The sequence below is a fragment of the Ovis aries genome, chromosome 15 (genome assembly GCF_016772045.2).
Source record: "Ovis aries strain OAR_USU_Benz2616 breed Rambouillet chromosome 15, ARS-UI_Ramb_v3.0, whole genome shotgun sequence".
Taxonomy (NCBI): Eukaryota; Metazoa; Chordata; class Mammalia; order Artiodactyla; family Bovidae; genus Ovis; species Ovis aries.
The window spans coordinates 76,453,106-76,472,366 of NC_056068.1; the positions used below are offsets into that span (position 1 = coordinate 76,453,106).

Consider the following 19,261-nt stretch of genomic DNA (forward strand, 5'->3'; position numbering starts at 1 on the left):
TGGGAGAAGGAAATGGCAACCCACTCCAGTGTTCTTGCCTGGAGATTCCCAGGGACGGGGGAGCCTGGTGGGCTGCTGTCTATGGGGTCGCACAGGGTTGGATACGACTGAAGTGACTTAGCAGCAGCAGCATCTTTTATCTTAAAGCAGGCCTAAGGCCAACTAAGGATAAACACACTCAACTAAAGTTTTCTCTAAATTGTTAATGAATGATACTGTTTCCAGTCTGAAATTTAAATTCAAGTTATCTGGAAAAACCTTTGGAAAAAGCAAGTGTGATAATATAGAATTAAAGGAAACGTGGAGACAAGCCTACCTCAATCCCAAAGTACTGATGTCCTTTTCCCAGTACAGCGTCCACATATTCTGAAACCAACTCCACAGCTTCTTCTAAAAGGTCATAGTTTAAGTACAGACGGAGCAACTCAGCTGCATCAACTTTCTGTAAAAAGTCAGTGGTCAAAAACATGTAGCGGTTTCCATCTAACCGGGCACTGTCCAAAGGATGGTGAGTGTCCGATTCCCTGGCACTGATGCTTTTCTTTATAAATAGCCAAACACCATGGTTTGCTTATCTTGGCATGAGGGCTGGATTCCCAAGAGCCTAGTCACCTCCGGGCACCTTGCGAGGCCCTTCTTCACCTGTTCTTTGATCTAAGACACATTTTCATTCTCTCCTACTTTGTTTTGACAGTGGTAAAAGTCAACAAAGCTTCCCAGAAATGCTGAGCACCAGAGACAACATAGTCACATTAATTCTAAGAAACACATGAAGAATCACCAACTTTCAACGCTTGCATTATATTTGTAGTAAACTCAGGGTGAGAGAGAAATGAATACAGCCTCAGTTAGGAAGGTTCTCCTAATTACCCCAATTATGCTTTCTACATTCTGATTTGATCACCATCTTAACCATTACCAACTTAGCTGCCTTCTCTACTTTCTAACTTAAGAAAACAGATTAACTTTCTTGATTTTAAGCTTTGTATTCTTTTTTTTTTTTTCCTATTCTTCCCAGTGTATTTCAGAAATAGGAGTCCTCAAATTTAGGCATGCATCAAATCAAATTAGGACCTTAAAATGCGTATCCTGGATCTTAACTCCAGGCAATTTGATTCTAGAAGTCTTGGATAGAACCCAAGAATCAAATATTTCAAAGAAGCCTACCATCCAAATAATTTAATGCAGGCGGCCCGAGAACCCAGTTTTGACAAAACCCGAGAGAAACCCTGTTGCAGTATTTGAAAACTATTCCACCCACTGCTGTGATTTCTTGAGTAATGAATAGTAAATAGTGTCCCACATTAACTCTTTGTTCTAAAATAGATACTCATTGTTCACTGGGCACACCAGCACATACTAACTTAGTCACCAACCCAGAGAACTTTAAATCTCACACCCAGTACTTCAAAGGGACTGAAACAAGCTGTTTTTAAAGTTTTTAGCTAAGATTAAGAAGCAATAAGTATCTGTCAGTATATTTCCATAAATCATCACTCTTTTTCTTTTTAATCATCTCATAAAGTTATTCTGGACGATAAGGACCAGGTTCCTACTCTCTACAAGCTAAGGTACCACTTACCTTGTAACTGTTTATTAGCCAGTTAGGCAGAGGAACTCCATGAGATAAGAGCTTGTTTATTACACAGTGGTGATATAAGTTATTCTGGACTTTGTACCTTTCCAGGTAAGCTGATAATAGCCGCCAGGCTTCATCTGTAGCACTTGATGAAAAGAGAGGACTTATGAGTTCCAGATTCTTAATAGGTAATTACAGTACCATTCAAAACATGTATTTACAAGGAAAACAATCCTTAGACGTAACGAATCGACAATACAGCTACACGATAACTAACATTATCAGGGCCAATGTGACTTAGAGGTAGCATTAAAAAATAGATGACTTGGATTTTTGTATTTCCCAACAACCACATATGAACTCAACAATTTACTTTACTTATTTGTTCCAGAGTTCTAAAACAATGAAATTGGCTCAGACCCGTTTCCAACCCTGACCAAGCCTTAGAATCATGTAGAAGTTCTGATTTAGAAGATTAGGGTGATGTTTTGTAATCTGCATCTTGATAGTAATTCTGGTGTGAATTTAGGGGCTGAAAAATAGTATCAAAGGACTTCATCACTGTAAAATGCTATAATTCTAAAAAAGGACATCGTAATTGTAAAATGCTATAATTCTAAAGTGCTAAGCTGCATAATACAAATTATAAATGCAATTCGGGGAAGGGAAGGGTGCTGAGGGTTGTTAGAGAAGGATTCCAAAGACACTTGGAGCACACTCAGGCAGCCACTTATTGGGTGCACCGGGGAAGGATGTGGAGGTGAGCCCTTGCAGGGCTGGTAGGGCTATACCTAGACTCTTTAGTGGTGATGACTGACGAAAGCTGGTTGGCTGCTAGCCAGGCCCAGGCTTCTGCTTGCGCTGCCTCTCCTCCAAACTGCAATTTGATGCATCTGAAAGGAGAATGGTTCCACACATGGTAAATCAATTTGCTGAAATGCACATTATGTTGCTACTAAACCTGGAGATAGGATGACAACTTTAGCTCCAACCTATTACTGAATTCCCTGCTGGGATATTGGCTTTCCCTCTCCTCACAGTCACATAACTGGACGACCTGTAAGGCCATTAAGAAGTGTTCAGAGATCATTTACTTACAAGAGAAAACTGATGATGAACAATTCTGAAAGTTTATTTCGAACTCACAGACAACTTGACCAATATTTAGCTATGACGTAACATCAGTAAGAAGCACTTTTAAACAATGTGTGGGCCAAGAGATGCCCTAAAGGACTGAAGAGAACACACGTCTTGTCTAAGTGGACACACAGGCTACCTACTGTCATGCGGGCATGCGGGCTTGGCAATGCCAGATTTGATTTCTCGAAAGACGCTATAAACCAAGATTAACACCCCTTGCCCACACAAAAACCTCAGTCAACTACCAAAAAAAAAAATCCAGACGACACAAAAACTTCTTTAGAGTTGGCTTATAAGTTGGCTTGTGTGATCACTGCTTCATACTAAGCAACAGTGAAGTAAATAGAAAATTAAGAATATTTTAGAAATTTAAGACTAGGAAATCAGACTATGTTAGGAAGTTAAGACTATAGAAAAGCAATTTTATACATACTTGAAAGCAAGTCCTTCAAAGACTGGCGTTAAGGGAAGCTTGAAAGTCTGACACAGTGATACAGCAGTGTCAAAAAGGCCAGCCTGAACCAGGAGAGTGACCATCTCCTCTGCGGATGAACTTCCTGTGGAAGTGGAAACGAGCTATTTATTGCAACCACTGGACATGCCAGTGAACTGAACCCAAAGACCGTGCCCTTGGTGAATGCCCAGAATAACGACGACACACTCCACACCCACATGGCACACTATGTCTGCTGCCCGGGCCTGAAACGCACTGTTGGTGCCGAATGCCCACCTGCGACAGCAGCCGCCGAGGGGTCGTGCTGAGCCAGGGTGAGGCGAATGCGGGCCAAGGAGCACTCCTTCTCCAGATCTTCCAGTTCCAGGATTTCAATCTGTCTATTCGCTATAAGCCAAAGGAAAACACTGTCAATTCCCAGAGCACAAAGGAAGTGCCTGTTAGACAAACGCAACCCGTCAGCTTCCACTAAACACTAAGTCACTGTCCGTTTAATTTTAGGAAGATATGGTGAAAACAAGGGGCTCAATAAAACAAACAACCCTGCTTCACTCTAGAGCCGAGTCAAGTCAAAGCATTCTAATAACAGCTTCAGGGAGGCGCTTGCAAGGAATTAACTCTTACAACTGTGAAATACTGTCATCTTTATCAGTAAGGAACATGCCCAAAGTGAGAGGCAGGATTAAAGCCGAGTGTGTCCAACTCTAGAGCCCGGGCTCTTTAAGGAAGGGAATCGTGGTCCAAGACTCTGCTCCCACTGCGGGGGATGGGGGTTCAACCCCTGGTTGGAAAACTCAGAGACTACTTGCCTCGAGGCACCATCACGGAGAAAAGGAAAAAAAGAGAAGGGAAATCATGCCTCTATAGAGACACTAAAGGAACCTAATTTAAAAAAGTATACTAAGCTGACTTGAACACGACAAGCAACAAACACACACACACCCCTTTTTAAGGATTTTCATTTCACACACAGGCATACAAAGTTTTCGAAGGGCAGCCAGACAGAATACTGATAAGATATTTTACCATATGTTAACAAAGTAACTACCATACATATACAGTATACTATACTATGATTGTTCATACTATAATAAGTACCATATAAAAAACAAGTAAATATAAATACAACTAGTGTAACAATTAAGTGCCATTCAGTGAAAGTCAGCCTGAGATCCCCGACTCACTTGGGGCAGCTGTGCATTCTCCATCATGATTCCTTTTAGGGGATGCTCCAGGGCGGTCATACTGAAAAGACAAAGCAAGAGATTTAACTGTGAAAAATCAGTATTTTATTTTAACATCATTAACTGTGATCCAGGGCTTTCATGCTTAAATTTTCCCAGCGTAAATTATGTCTATTTCAACTAGCACAGCTCTTCTCACAAAGTTACTGGAACCTCTAGACAAAGAAACACGGCTCACTTAGCTAAAATTGTACTGAGTCCAAAGACACTGATTTGATGTCCATATAAACCATCTGACCTTCTTCGGTTTACAAAATTACATTCTTCACTCATAACCCTGGAAAACAGAACTATGCAGAAACTATACAAGTAACTGGGAGTACCCCAACAGCATGATAAAACAAATGACCCTCACTTATTAAATGACATACTTATTAAAACTCAAGGTTCACCTCCTTTAAAACAGTAACAATACATTAAATTAACAAAAATGAATGAAATAAAAACAGCTAGCATTTACTGAGCACTTTCTGCAGGCCAGGCACTGTCACTATTCTACGCAATCTTACATGGGTTATCTCATTTAATACCCAAATAATCCTGTAAGGTAGATATCATTATCATCATCATTCCTGTTTTATGCAAGAGGCTAACTGGACAATACAAGATACAGTAATTTGCCTGAAGTCAGGCTGTCTAATTCCAAAACCACTCTGTAATATTGTTTCAGATTATCTGATGATTTTGAACTGTGGTGTTGGTGAAGACTCTTGAGAGTCCCTTGGACTACAAGGAGATCAAACCAGTCAATCCTAAAGGAAACCAACCCTGAATATTCATTGGAAGGACTGATGGTGAAGTTGAAGCTCCAATACTTTGGCTACCTGATGCAAAGAGCTGACTCACTGAAAAGACCCTGATGCTGGGAAAGATTGAAGGTGAGAGGAGAAGGGGACGACAGAGGATGAGATGGTAGGATGACATCACCGACTCAATGGACATGAGTTTGAGCAAGCTCCGGGAGATAGTAAAGGACAGAGGAGCCAAGCATTCTGCAGTCCATGGGATCGCAAAGAGTCTGACATCACTTAGCAACTAAACAACCATACTTATTCCTACAGTAATTCTGAACTTGGAAACCAAAGGGGGTAGTAACATAAGACAAATGAATCACTGCAAAAAATAGATTAAGTTCACAAATATCCCAGAGGAAGTTTTAAATGAAATGAAGCAAAATGAGGTATTTTCAAAAGACCAAACAAAATAAGTTAAATTATCCCCAACTTCCGGCATACAAAATTTTCATACCACTGCACCAGATGCTGGCTGAACAATCCACGCGTATTCTGGGCGAATAAGTCGTAAGCAATTAATGGCAGCCAGATAACAGTTGCCTTGCTTCTCAAGTCCCCGGATAGTTCGAACCTCTCTGCCAAGACGCATTCCATACTCAAACATCACTGTGCCAGCTATGAGGCAATAACAGATACGAGGATTTCAAACATGTGTCTCTTTAGAGACACAGAGAAAATCTGTCACATTTACCAAATGTTAAAATTTAAGAAAAAAAATCAAGTTTAACTTAAAACAACAAAAAATCACATGTTGCCAAGAATGTGGACAAATTGGAACCCTTGTGTTGTGCTGGAGGGAATATAAATTGGTATAGCCACTAAGGAAAACAGTTCTTCAAAAAATCAGAATTAGTTTATAATTCACCAATTCTACTTTTGGGTGTATAAACCACCCCCTCCCCCTAAAAAAACCAACTGAAAGCAGAGTCTTAAAGAATTATTTGTATATCCCTGTTCATTGGAGTGTTATTCATAACAAACAAAAGATGGAAACACCCAAGGTTCCATCAAAATTGTTATCAATACATCCATACAATAGAGTATCGTAAATTCTGATGGATGCTACAAGATGGATGAATCTGAAGATGTTATGCTAAGTGAAATAGGCCAGTCATGAAAAGTCAAATGCTAGAGGATTCTGGTAGCCAAATCTGTTGACAGAGAGTGGAATGGTGGTTGCCAGGAGATGGGGAAGGAGGGAATGAGAAGCTGATGTTTAAGGAGTATAGTTTCCGTCTGGCAAGGTGAAAAGAATTCTGGAGACTGGCTACACGGTCAGGTGAAGGTGCTTAGCACTACTAAACATGTAAAACAGTTAAGATAGTAGTTTCTATTACATGTACTTTACAATCCCCAAGAAAGGCAGGAAAAAAAAAAAGTTCTGAAAACATCTAAAATGTTACTTTTCAAGTTTAGATACCACATACCCAGGTAGCACAGAACACTAGCTTGGAGAACTAGTTTCAACTCTGTGGTCACCTATCACCACCCAGGATCTGAGTGTCTGTTCAAGGTCATAAACTCTTTTTTTTTTTTTTTTTTCTGGCCGAGTCATACAGCACGTGGGATCTTTGCTCCCCGACCAGGGATTGAACATGCGTCCCCGTGTTGGAAGCTCGGAGTCTTAACCACTGGATTGCCATTGAAGACCCCCAAGATCATACTCTCATCATTGTTTTGAGACAGCATGGGACTCCAGAAACTAAACAGATTTTAAAATTCTCTTTCAGTTTTCAAACCAAATCAGACTGTTTTTCATCCCAACAAATACTTTTGAGTGCCTGGAATACGTAAGACGTTTTTGTCAGAAAAACAGCTTTGCTCCAGAAAGATCTGGACATTAGTCCAGCTAAACTGGTCTTAATCGGGTGGATGTAATGGATGCTGTCATTGTGAAAGCAGTGAGAGATCTTGAATCGTCTATACCACCTTTCTTGTATTAGTCAATGAACACGCAAACATGTTTTACCATTAGGAATATTAAGAACAGGCCTATGAACTATTTCCATCTATTCTTTCCAATAAGAATAGAAATCAATAAGAAAATCAATAAGAAAAAAAAAAAAATTCCTGAGTGAAAATAGTACAAAAATGCTAGTGGTTCCAAAGGGTAACCACAACGATTATCTTGTAAAATATGATCTTAAAACAGCCATGTAATCCTTTAATTTTAGCTGACCTGATAAAGATCTCATTGTCACCAAATAAATCCAAATTCAGAAACATTCTACAAAACTGATTGGCCTGTCCTCTTCAAACACCGACACTTGTCAGTGTCATCAAAGGCAAAGTAGGGCTGATAGAATGCTCTGGATTAAAGGAGACTAAACCGACAGGACAATTAAATCCAAGACATCATTCCAGATCAGGAGGTGAGGACACTATGAGGAAAATGTACTACCCGTGTTTGGCGATATTTAAACATGAACAGCACGTCGGAGAAGAGCACTACATCTACATTTAGTTCACAAAATCAGTTATTTTCTCAGTTTGCGATTATATAAGAAAATGTCCTTGAAAAGCATCTGAAGTGTCTATGCATTGAGTCATGATGTCTACAACTTACTCTCTAAAGGGTCAGCACAAGGAATAGAAAAGAAAGGCCAAAGGCTTCCCTTGTGACTCATCGCTAGAGAACCTGCCTGCCAATGAAGGAGACACAGGTTTGATCTCTGGTCTGGGAAGATCCCACAAGCCACGGAGCAGTTTGAAGCCTGTGCGCCACAGCTACTGAGCCTGTGCTCTAGCCGTGCTCCACAGCGAGAGGAGCCCAAACACCGCAGCCAGAGCGTATCTGCTGCTCACCGTAATTGTAGAAAATCGGAGGGCTCAGCACAGCAATAAATAAATAAATTAGTAAATCAACAACAACAAAAAGAAAGCAGAAAGGCCAAAGACAAAATTGTACAGTAACTTAAAAACCAGCCACAAAAATTCAACGTGCCTTTAGTGAAATAAAATTTCTTTTAAAATTAGAAGAAAGATACACATAGAACGCCATCTCAATGGAAATGCTTCAAGAACTTTCTAAAATGGGAGAAATATCTTTTTTTTTTTTGGCTGCACCGACCAGCTTATGGGGATCTTAGTTCCCTGAACAGGGATTGAACCCGGGACCTTTGCAGTAAAAGCATGGAGTCCTAATAACCACTGGACCGCCAGGGAATTCTGGCAGAGAAGTGTCTATCTTTAAGATTAACAGGTAATCTACAAAGAGGTGAAGAAAATCTTGAACTTAAACATAAGTTCCCCAAATGCTTGTAGAGAACACTTGTCCGCTGGTAAAAATAAGGTAAAAATTACATAAGTCAAACAGATAATACATTTTTGTAAAGCATGAAACAACTGATTAGGCTGCCTCCCACAAAGACGACATGCTTCAAGTGCTCACCCTTCCGGTAATTGTGACGATAGATGTGAAAGGCATACAGAAGCTCATAGTAATTGTGAGTCATAAGGTCCACAGCTCTTGCCCGTGATTCAATTATTCCCACCACCTAAAGGAGGGGAAGCAGTCAGATATCAACGTTAGCCGTCACGACAACTACCAGAACCACATCCAGCCATCAGTGGGTAAATAAGATGACCTCATTATGCAGATTCACATAGGGAAACTCCACGAGGTCCTGAAGTTGGGAACGTTCACAAAGAACTACCACCAGCTGCCGCAGGCAATCCAACTGCCTGGAAGGAAAGAAAGGGGTACGAGTGTACACTTTCCTTGTGGATTACACAGGGCTGGTAAAATGCCTCCTCTAAGTAAGACTGTGGGTTTGATTACCTGCTGGAATCAGGAATTTGGGTCAACGCTTCATAGGCTTGGCTATTGTGCCCTAAATCCAAATGATGTTTGAAGATGCACGTCCTTAAGGTGGCCTAAGTATCAAATGTCGGGGAAAAAAGAACAGAAATCAGAACACCATACCCATGAGGAAGCTCCAGGGTAATAAACAGGACACAGTTAGTCCTCACCTGACTTTTCCAGTCATCACCTGCTTCAGTTATTGCTGATGTGGCCAACTGAATAACCAGTTCAGGCAAACCTACGACATCCAGCAGACGCAAGACCTAGGGAGAAATATGAGGGCACTTCAGGTTGGATACAATTCACTTTATTTCATGTTTCAGCTTCCCCGGCGAGCCAGTGCCTAAGACTCCACCCGCCAACGCAGAAGACAGACTCGATCCCTGGCCCAGGAAGACCCCACATGCAGCTAAGCCACTGAGGCACAACCACAGCCCGCGCCCCTGCAGCCTGCGCGCTGCTACAAGAGGAGCCGCTGCGGTGGGAAGCCCGAGCACCGCAAGCACAGGGGCCCCTGCTCGACGCAGCTGGAGCGCCCTCGAGCAGCTAGAGACCCGGCGGGGTCGGAACTGCAAGACGCTGAGTGCAGCTCCTCGTGCTGCAGAGTAGGTCCTCGTCTACCTAGTTTATATATCAAGTGTATATGCTAACCCCACACTCATTTATCTGCCTCCCTGCCCCTGTTACATGTTTACCCAGTGTGGTGTAAGAAGGACCAAACCATGCCAGAACCTTGTCATAATATTGCAGCCGGGGGGTGGACACAATCTCTCCATCCTCTGAACGGATCAAGCGATCTAAGAATTCCTCTTTGCCCACTTCGGATGCTGCCTGGCAGAAACATTCCAGAGCCTGAAGGAATAGAAGGATACAAAATGACTTATAATAGATTGTTCCACTTCCAGATAATATGAGCCAAGAGTTCTTATACCGAGAAAAGCCGAAAAAAAGAAAGAAAATTATTTAAGTAAGTAAATGACTGCATTTACTGTTTGTTGTATCTAAATTCTCTGATGCATTATTTAATATTTTAATTTATCTAACTTTTTAATTTAATGTTGCTAATTACAAAGTAAACTTTAAGAGGATATTTGATGGATACCAGTGATATAGCAACTATAGCACCATGTTAATTTTTGTAGAATCTGAGTGGGGGATTTAGTATGAAAGTCTTTGGACTTTTATGTCTGAAAGTTTACATAACAGGATGTCAGGGAAAAAAATTAGAAATGTAAACTACCATAATGGGAAAAAAAAAACCAGCATAAAAAAACATGCTATAAAAACAATGTATCTGAGAAATATTTTCGTCACAAAAATGTATCCCTATAAGCACTGCACAGGGGCAGGAGGGTTTTAAAGTATTCTTCTTCATATTTTCCTGTGTCCTAAACAATCTGTAAAGTACATGAAGCTAAATGGTCCCCACGGGTAGATCATGCCCCTTGCTGGCACTGTTAGTCTTCTTTACCCTTATCTGGAGGATTCTAGGCCTCCAATCCCCTCCCTGAGATGGAAACTGAGTGTCCTCCTTGCTCTAAAGTCTGCTCATCTTTCAGATGCAGTTTACCTTCTGTCCCTCTCCCGTAACCAGGTAACATCGTCCCAGCATAAATCGGCAGGAACCAACGTTGACTTGACACCAGGGATGCAGCAACTGAATATAATCCTTAAAGGCAAAAAGGTGGTTTCTGATTAGAAGATAAATGTCCCTTAAGGAGATATTCATTTCCATGTTCTTCAGAGGGAGAGAAGATAGTGGTCATTCAACACAAAAGCTGTATTTCCAGAAAGCATCTGGAGGTTAAAAGCAAACCCTGTTAATCCATTCTTAAATTATTAATAAGTTCTTAGACACGCTAAGAAAGCAAACTGGACTCTAATAACACTATCACACGAAAACAAACACACTTTCCATCTTGGCAATCTTCCAACTTTTGGTATTTACTGGCTCAACTGACTAGATTCCAGTGAAGGATTTATATGAAGACAATGATACGTTTTCTTTCTATAAAGAGATCCCAATAGAGAGAATTAACAAAAAAGTACTTCATAAAACACTGTGTTAGGAATGATACTGCCAAGAATGAAGTAAAGAAAATCTCTCTGGTGTATGTTTCCATGTAATCCAGTGTAAATTAATGTGGGTCTTATCAGCCCAATTAAAATTCAAGAAACATTTACAAAGAAAAAAGTTCCAGAAATCCCCTTCTTTACAAAAATAACTGTCCTGAAATGTTCAACGGTACTCACCTGCAATTGTACATACTGACAATTTCCCATCAAACATTCTAGAAAGAGACAACCAGGATTGCTAGGCCATCTAGTCATTGGTTAAGGCAACTGTTTACTGTTTTGGTAAAGCTTAAATATACACACTGAGCACCCAAACTCCATGAAATGGCTTAATTTTTAAAAAGAAGGTAAATAGAAGGTGGTACAACACATGTTCTTCCTACACAACTATGTAGCTTTAATATTAAACACAGTGGAAAGGTTATACACTAGGAGCCTGGCCACCTGCATTAGAATGCAACCAGCTAAGAACTAAGGCATGTATCTCACCTCTTGGTGCTCACTTCTGATTTTAGCTAGGATATTGCCCAAGCATACTAGGCCAATGGATACTCAGTACCTAACACAGGGCTTGGCATACAAAGCCATTCAATAAATATTTGATAAATGTATGCTTTAAAAGCAACCTAGGTATTAACTGTATGTGCACCAATAAAATGTGGCTCAACCCCTGAGCAAAAAAAAAATTAAAAAAAAAAAAAAAAAAAAAAGGGATACCTGAAAATAACTATCATTTCTCGTTGGGATGGGGAGGGGGAGGGTGGTAAACATCCAACCTCATTAAAATTTTTCATTACACAGGCAGAATATTCCTGAATCTTAGACTATCTGGATAGAAAAAAACCCCTCTCAATTAGCTTTTAAATGAAAGGATACAAGAGCTGCAATAAATAATTGGTAACTGCAGTGATCATCTCTGGCCAGTTCAATCCAGTTTGGCTTAGAGGCGCCTTTGGTTGAGAGAACAGATGAGATATAATGTGTTTTCTTGCAACTTCTTGGAAGAATAATTCCACAATTGTCTGAGGGCTAGATACTTAAAAATAAAAAGTTTTAACAGTCACCAATTTGTGACAGTAGTATCAATTTTCAATTAAGACAGCCTACCAATTCATTTTACGCCTGTCACAAAGAACATTATTTAAAAACGTAAAACGCATCACTGGTATAATCAATGGCAATATAAATAAAAGCAATCTGTAAACTATGAAGTACTATACAAATACAATAAAAGAGCCACTAAATTAACATGACAGTCACGCCATTCCTCTCAAAGTGTTTCCAATAAACATAGTCCTAAGAGTCTAAATTTTATACCAAAACACAGAATAAACTCTCCAGAATGGTTCTCAAGCATGAGAGAGGACTCCTTTTGAATATCTGCTGATGGAGACAAGATTACAAAAGCTATACGAACTTAGTAAATTAAAAAAATGATTAACCACTGGGGGTACACACACACACACCACACACACACACACACACACCCACACCCACACACACAGCTTCCCAGGTGGCTCAGTGGTAGAGAATCTGCCTGCCAATACCAGAGAGATGGATTCAGTCCTTGGGTTGGGAAGATCCCCTGGAGAAGGGAATGACAACCTACCCTAATATTCTTGCCTGGGAAATCCCATGGACAGAGGAGCCTGGGGGGTCACAGAGAGTTGGACATGATTGGGGACACACGTGTGCATATATACAGGCAACACTCTTCATTTCTGTCTGATCTGATACTACTTGTCACAACCAGAGAGGTCTCAGGACACAGCTTGCTCACACCCTCTCAAACTGAAAGCACAGCCGAGGCACCTTTGCTAAAGCAAGGCGGCAAAAGACCACCTTAATGGACACTCAATAAATGCCAAACTTAAAATCAAATGCACACACAGTCCAATCCTTACCAAACTTATTTGTCGTTAAAGCACCAGAGTCAGTTAGTTCCAGTACTGATAAATGTTGAAGATTAGACTCCCTGTGAGGAAAGGGGGAAAAACCAAAAAAGCTCAATAAATTTTCCTATGCTAACATTACTTCAACCAGTTAGCTGATTAAAACGCTGTCAGTTTCACTAATAAACTGCACATGACTGCGCCACTGAGAGCACAGAAGTGTCTGGAAAGTGAGCTGTGGCTTAGATTATTTCCCATCATGTCACCCCGCGATCCTTCACGAAGCCAGGGCAAAAATTGCTTAGGCCTCCATGCCATGAAAAGACTTCCCTGTCCTTTTAAGCAAAGTGGCTTATCTAACTGAAGTGTCAGTCTGTTAGGCACACGTTAAATTTTCTTTCTTACTTTGGTTATAAAGAATCTCAGTCTACTCTTGATAATTAGCATATTTTCGTACGTGGCCTAACTTTCTCTGTGACCTCAACTTAAAAAAAAATTATTTATTTTTAACTGAAGGATAATTGCTTTACAATATTGTGCTGGCTTCTGCCACAGGTCAACATGAATCAACCACAGGCACAGAAATGTCCCCTCCCTCCCGGTTCTCCCTCCATCCCACCCTCCCAGGTTGTCACAGAGCACCAGGTTGAGCTCCGAGTCATACAGCAAAGTGACCTCATCTTCTTCTTTCGCTTTCCACAGGATTTGTCTCTACATTATCCATACACACATATAATAATAATACATATTTATTGCTTTCATTCTTCTTGTATCATTTTCATTCTTATAACTTGCCTCTAACCTTTAGATAATGGAGCTATCTGAAAGCTCTGAGCGTCACAGGCATATCCTGCTGCAGCACAATATTCAATTTGCTTTTCTATTAGACAGTGGAAAAGAATCATCAAGCTCACAATTTATTTCTAAAATAATCAGAACACGGAAACTCACAAGGTGTCAACTGGAACATCAGTTGCCAAGCACTGACTTCCCCACTTAATGAGGTAATAAGATAAGAGCAGGGGAGCTGTTCGATGCAGTAGGTCTTGCTGGGCTTGAAAGAGCTGGCCAGCTCCCAAGATTACCTGTATGTCATGGGTGGGTGGGTGAGACAGGAAATAGTATTTAGTAAGGATAACCCTTAGGTTCAGGTGGCGGTGAAATAACACAGTTACAAAGGGCATACGTAAAAGCGACACACCCATTGCGTTTGGGGTAGCAGGCAGCAAAAGGATCTACCCACTTATCAGCGCAAAATAACAAAAACAGCTCACCAGGCCACAGGAGCTGATGGCGAAAAAGAAAACGGTAACAGACTGCTTAACTTTCACCAAGAAGAGGAACAGGGAAATCTAAGACATTTCTTAATCTTCTTGTTTTGGGTAAAATAAATACGAGCATTAGAGGAAAGCTTGACAAGAATATCAGTAGCCTTAAAAACGTGTGTCGCTTTGGGACTTCCCTATTGGTCTGGTGGTTAAGACTCCACGCTTCTACTTTAGGGGCATGGGTTCAATCCCTGGTCAGGGAACAGACCCCAAAGGTACCGGCTATGACTGGATGCAGCCAAATAAATAAATATTAAAATACAATACAAACTCAAAAAACAAAACCACAAAGGGAATTCCATGGTGGTGCAGTGGCTGGGACTTGGGCTTTCACTGCCAAAGCCTGGGTTCAGTCCCTGATCAAGCAACTAAGATCCCATGAGCTGTGAGGCAAAGAGACAGACAACTTTCAGGAAAGGGTCCTGCTTCTCCTTGGTGGTCCTAAACCAATCATCTTCCAGAATGTTTTCTCCTTATCTTTTACCAGAAATTCTGCCATTAGCCATGTACTTGAGTTAATGAATTCTGATTTAAAAAGTATAAACATCCCCGGGAGCTCCAAAGGGCTTTCAGTTTATTTATATATCAATATGAATTAGTTTAATCAGATAGCTTCCTTGTCAGGCTCAGATGAGTGTTTGGAAGGAATGATGCTAAAGCTGAAACTCCAGTACTTTGGCCGCCTCATGCGAAGAGTTGACTCACTGGAAAAGACTTTGATGCTGGGAGGGATTGGGGGCAGGAGAAGAAGGGGACGACAGAGGATGAGATGGCTGGATGGCATCACTGACTCGATGAACGCGAGTCTGAGTGAACTCCGGGAGTCGGTGATGGACAGGGAGGCTTGGCGTGCTGCGATTCATGGGGTCGCAAAGAGTCAGACATGACTGAGTGACTGAACTGAACTGAACTGAACTGATGGTGGGAAGACAGGTTAACTCTGGAATGTGAAACGTTCAAGGCGGGGAGGAGGGGGAGAGACAAGCACAGCAGTCTGGCAACACAAGGCTGGTGGCTAAAAGGCGAGGATGGACAGGGAGGCAGAGTACGGAGCTGGGGGACCCCAAAACCAACAGCAATTTCAAAACGGCTTAGGGCAAATCCTGCACTGGAGAAAGAGAGAAGTTCTTTTTCTCTTTCTTCCTCTCTCCTCCGTCCTAAATGGTACCCTGTGATCACATCCAGAGCTGTACTAATACTACTACATTTTGGGAGCGCCATCCTAGAAAATTATCTCACCATGATATACACAAAGGTTAAGAGTAAAACAACCTGCTTCATGTACATTCTTCCCCCCCACCTCATGTACATTCTTAATCTGCAATTTAGGCTCACTCATTCTTAAATCAGCCTGCATTCACAGAGGACCCGCGAAGGGCCAAGCACGTGGGACAGAGCAGTGAACAAAGACACACGTCTCTGTGCTCTGGGGCTGATGCTCCGCCACGTGCCTGCAGGTCAAGTCCAGATTTCAGATTTGACGAGCTCTCCCTCAAGCAGTACTTACAGCATCCCCTAGCCTCATTAGTAGCTGCTGTAAGATCAAAAGGTCTCGGCAGATGAGGAAGCGTGTGCTGGCAATTTTACACACACTTCTGCACACGATATGTCCTGATGTGCTACTACCGTAGAGCTGAGAAAGATTCATTCGAATATTCAAAGGCTGAGCTGTAAATTAAAAAATAAGAATTGATTTAAAAATTTAACTGCATTCCTGTTTTCTCTGAATCAGAAGGTGCACTTGCTGCTTTGTCATTTACCTGGATTGAATCCCTTTTCCATTTCTACTTCCGTTTCATAATCCATCTCCCGTATTAGAAGTCCGATGGCATGGATTGGGTTCCTAATCTCCTGCAGCTTACTACAGATATCCTCCATCACATTGTCTCTATAAGGAAGTTAAAAAACCATTACTTCTGAGAATGTACGTGATAGACTGTTTACGCCCCTGTAAGGTAAATGCTCTATGAAACAGGAAAACCAGCCATGTCACACAGGAGTGACGTAATCACTCTGGTATACAAGTTACTTTCATGCCATGTAGCAAAGTTTCCTTCATTTTTTTCCAGAAATGACAGACAAAATGTATTAGAGGAAAATACATTTACATTTTAGAATTTACAGCTCAGTTCCCTGGTGGCTCAGATGGTAAAAGCATCTGCCTACAATGTGGGAGACCCGGGTTCGATCCCTGGGTTGGGAAGATTCCTTGGAAAAGGAAATGGCAACCCACTCCAGGACAGAGGAGCTTGGCAGGCTACAGTCCATGGGGTCGCAAAGAGCCAGACATGACTGAGCGACTTCACATCATGGTTAACAGCTAGACTTTAATTCATGAGTCTTGTTTCCAGACTTGAATTCATGCGTTAGATTTTCTGTTTAAAAGCTGAAAACAGCTACTTAGACTCGTGACAACTCACTTTAAGCCACTGCTTTGTACATATCTGAATTATATTCAAACCTGATATTGACACTAAGAATTGCTAAATTTCCATTAGGAAATGGACTTTACCCTAAATTCTCCTTACACATCAATAGTGATCAAATCTTCCAGAATCTGTTCTGCAGCCTTTTCTGGAGACTGTAGGTTGTAACAGCTCATTTCCATCATTACTGACATATCCATAGTTACTGACTCTCCAATCAGCCGGAGGCATTTTATGAGACACACGACATCCCGAGCAACATCCACGTCTGTAAGTGAGAGAAAGGCGACGTTCATGTCTCAGGTCAATGAAGAGCTGCTAGTTAATATCATACTAAAAAAAATATTAATAATATATGACAGATAGCTATCTGAAGTCCTGGAGATGCTTAGGCCTCCTCAGTTTGTTTTTTTTTTTAATGTACAATGAGGTACACTGACCAGGAAAGGTCACAGTGGCCATCAATGTTTTTTGTATCTGTTTGAATGAAAGCATAGGACTTAAGGAGAAAGGAGCTTGAATGTGGACCTAATAATCACTCTTACCATCAGATATGGTTGTCTCATCCTCTGTCAAAAGACTCTCATCAGGGAGGAGATACAAATGATCCACTAAGGAGGAAGGCACAAGGAAAGACAGGTACCCCTGCAAATACAAAGCTTCCAGTTATATTAGTTTTTTCAGTGAGTGTTTAAGGGTATAAAATAGTTGAGACCTGAATCTTATCATGAAGAGACCCCAGACAAATCCAAACTGAAGGACACTCTACCAAATAACAGGTGTAGCCTTCAAAGAGGGTCAACGTCAGGGCTTCCCTTAAGAATCTGCCTTGCGATGCAGGGCACGAGGGCTTGATTCATGGTTGGGGAACTAAGATCCCACATGGCCCGGAGCAGCTAAGCCCCCTCACCACAACTAGGGAGTACGCATGCGGCAACGGAAGACCCCACTGGACGCACCTAAGACCAGATGCAGCCAAATAAAGAAACAGTTTAAAAAGTTAGTGTCACGAAAGACAGAGAAAGGCCGAGAACAGTTGGAGGTTAAGTAAAGAAACATGACAAGTCAACATATGCAAGATCTTGAACTGGATCCCAGATCAAGGAAGAAAAATCCTAAGCACAACTGGTAAAATCTGAATATAAACCAACATCAAACTGCCTGATCTTTAAATTGTGCTGCAGTTATGAAAGAATGCCGCTGTGCTTAGATACACGCTAAAATGTGTCAGGATCAAGGGGCATGATATTTACAACTAACTCTCTAGTGGCTCAAGAAGAAAGGCAAACGAAAGTTAATAAATGGTGAATCTGGGTGAAGGGGATATAGAAATGCTTCATGCTATTCTCGTAACTTTCAAAGAGGGAATCACTTCAATGTAAAAGGTGAACAAGATGCAGAAAAGGGTAAATAGTGCAGAAGACTATTTAAACACAAATTAACTATAATTCTGAGGATGCCCTCTGCCCTGCAAGAGAAAACCCACCAAAGTCCTAAAAGCTAACTACAGTATACAACAGACATTGCATTCTGAAAGGCCCACTGAACAGCCTACAGGAGCTCTGTGTGTTTCCGCTCTCTTACTTTCTTCAACAGGCACACCATGTTTGTGTGTGGATTCAAATGCAGGGCAAGAGGATGAGAAAGGGCTTCTTGATACTGAAGACAGCAGGCATAGAACTTGCACCAGAATTCCTGCTGTAAATTTCGGAACTCTTCCTGGGAAAATTCATACTCTGTTACACTTCCTTGGAGCTGGCAAAGAGAAAAAAAGGAAAAAAGAAACTCTTGATACCATTTCAGATATTTTCTTCCACCAAACATAAATGTTTATATCACTTTATTAAACCATAGGGAAGTGAATATTCCTTAAACTATAGGGAAGTATAAATGCCATAGACTGTTAAATTTGTATCTAATTCTTTAATGAAAAGGTTTAGAAATTTATATTTCTTAGCAACAAGGTCCAGTGAACAATTTGAACAATTTCTTGGTACCAATCTGCCCCACAGTGAGATGAAAGAAACTGTCTTTCTTTAACCAAACCTCACCTCACTTTCAACAGCTAAAGTAACTTCTTTCTTTAGTTCCATCCAGGAAAGGTCTAAATTCCTCTCAGTTCCTCGACAGAAAATCTGAAGAGAGAAACAAAGAGACACTTTAGAGCACCACACAACACTGAAGACTAACTGAAAAATACTCCAGGAGACGCTGAGGCAATATATAACAACACAGTAGACACTGGACATGCCTGAAAGAGCACAGTTACTCTTAACATTGTGCAAATAACTTCTAACCGTGAGATCATAGGAAGATGAAATAGTTTCTGTAGTCCAGGATAAACTATAAAAACTCATGAGCCTGCAAGAATTATAAAATGAAACAGAACATCTACTGCTCAGCTGGAGGGGAAATGTAAGATGATGCCAAATACAGACATCCTGACAGGCGCAAAGGTGAGCGAGAGCAGTGGTGGAGGTAGGCCACTCTACTGGGAAAGACTCTCCTAAGGTAAAGCTTGTG

General features: G+C 41.1%; 1 protein-coding gene across 2 annotated transcripts in view; it reads right to left on the bottom strand.

The window, feature by feature from the left end:
- The window catches only part of NUP160 (nucleoporin 160), a 43,457-nt gene that overhangs the window by 2,293 nt on the left and 21,903 nt on the right, over positions 1-19,261 (bottom strand). For both annotated transcript variants that reach the window (XM_060399575.1, XM_012096416.3), the window contains exons 12-34: positions 18,790-18,873; positions 18,323-18,493; positions 17,284-17,383; positions 16,841-17,006; positions 16,073-16,200; positions 15,820-15,980; positions 13,936-14,069; positions 12,997-13,067; positions 11,969-12,128; positions 11,270-11,339; positions 10,587-10,685; positions 9,749-9,868; positions 9,184-9,279; positions 8,993-9,087; positions 8,799-8,895; positions 8,603-8,708; positions 5,666-5,826; positions 4,358-4,418; positions 3,450-3,560; positions 3,153-3,276; positions 2,371-2,472; positions 1,583-1,724; positions 317-442 (exon numbers count right to left, since the gene is read on the bottom strand). In XM_060399575.1, coding sequence (XP_060255558.1) covers positions 317-442; positions 1,583-1,724; positions 2,371-2,472; positions 3,153-3,276; positions 3,450-3,560; positions 4,358-4,418; positions 5,666-5,826; positions 8,603-8,708; positions 8,799-8,895; positions 8,993-9,087; positions 9,184-9,279; positions 9,749-9,868; positions 10,587-10,685; positions 11,270-11,339; positions 11,969-12,128; positions 12,997-13,067; positions 13,936-14,069; positions 15,820-15,980; positions 16,073-16,200; positions 16,841-17,006; positions 17,284-17,383; positions 18,323-18,493; positions 18,790-18,873 — 2,685 coding nt within the window. The remainder of the gene's footprint in view (positions 1-316; positions 443-1,582; positions 1,725-2,370; positions 2,473-3,152; positions 3,277-3,449; positions 3,561-4,357; positions 4,419-5,665; positions 5,827-8,602; positions 8,709-8,798; positions 8,896-8,992; positions 9,088-9,183; positions 9,280-9,748; positions 9,869-10,586; positions 10,686-11,269; positions 11,340-11,968; positions 12,129-12,996; positions 13,068-13,935; positions 14,070-15,819; positions 15,981-16,072; positions 16,201-16,840; positions 17,007-17,283; positions 17,384-18,322; positions 18,494-18,789; positions 18,874-19,261) is intronic.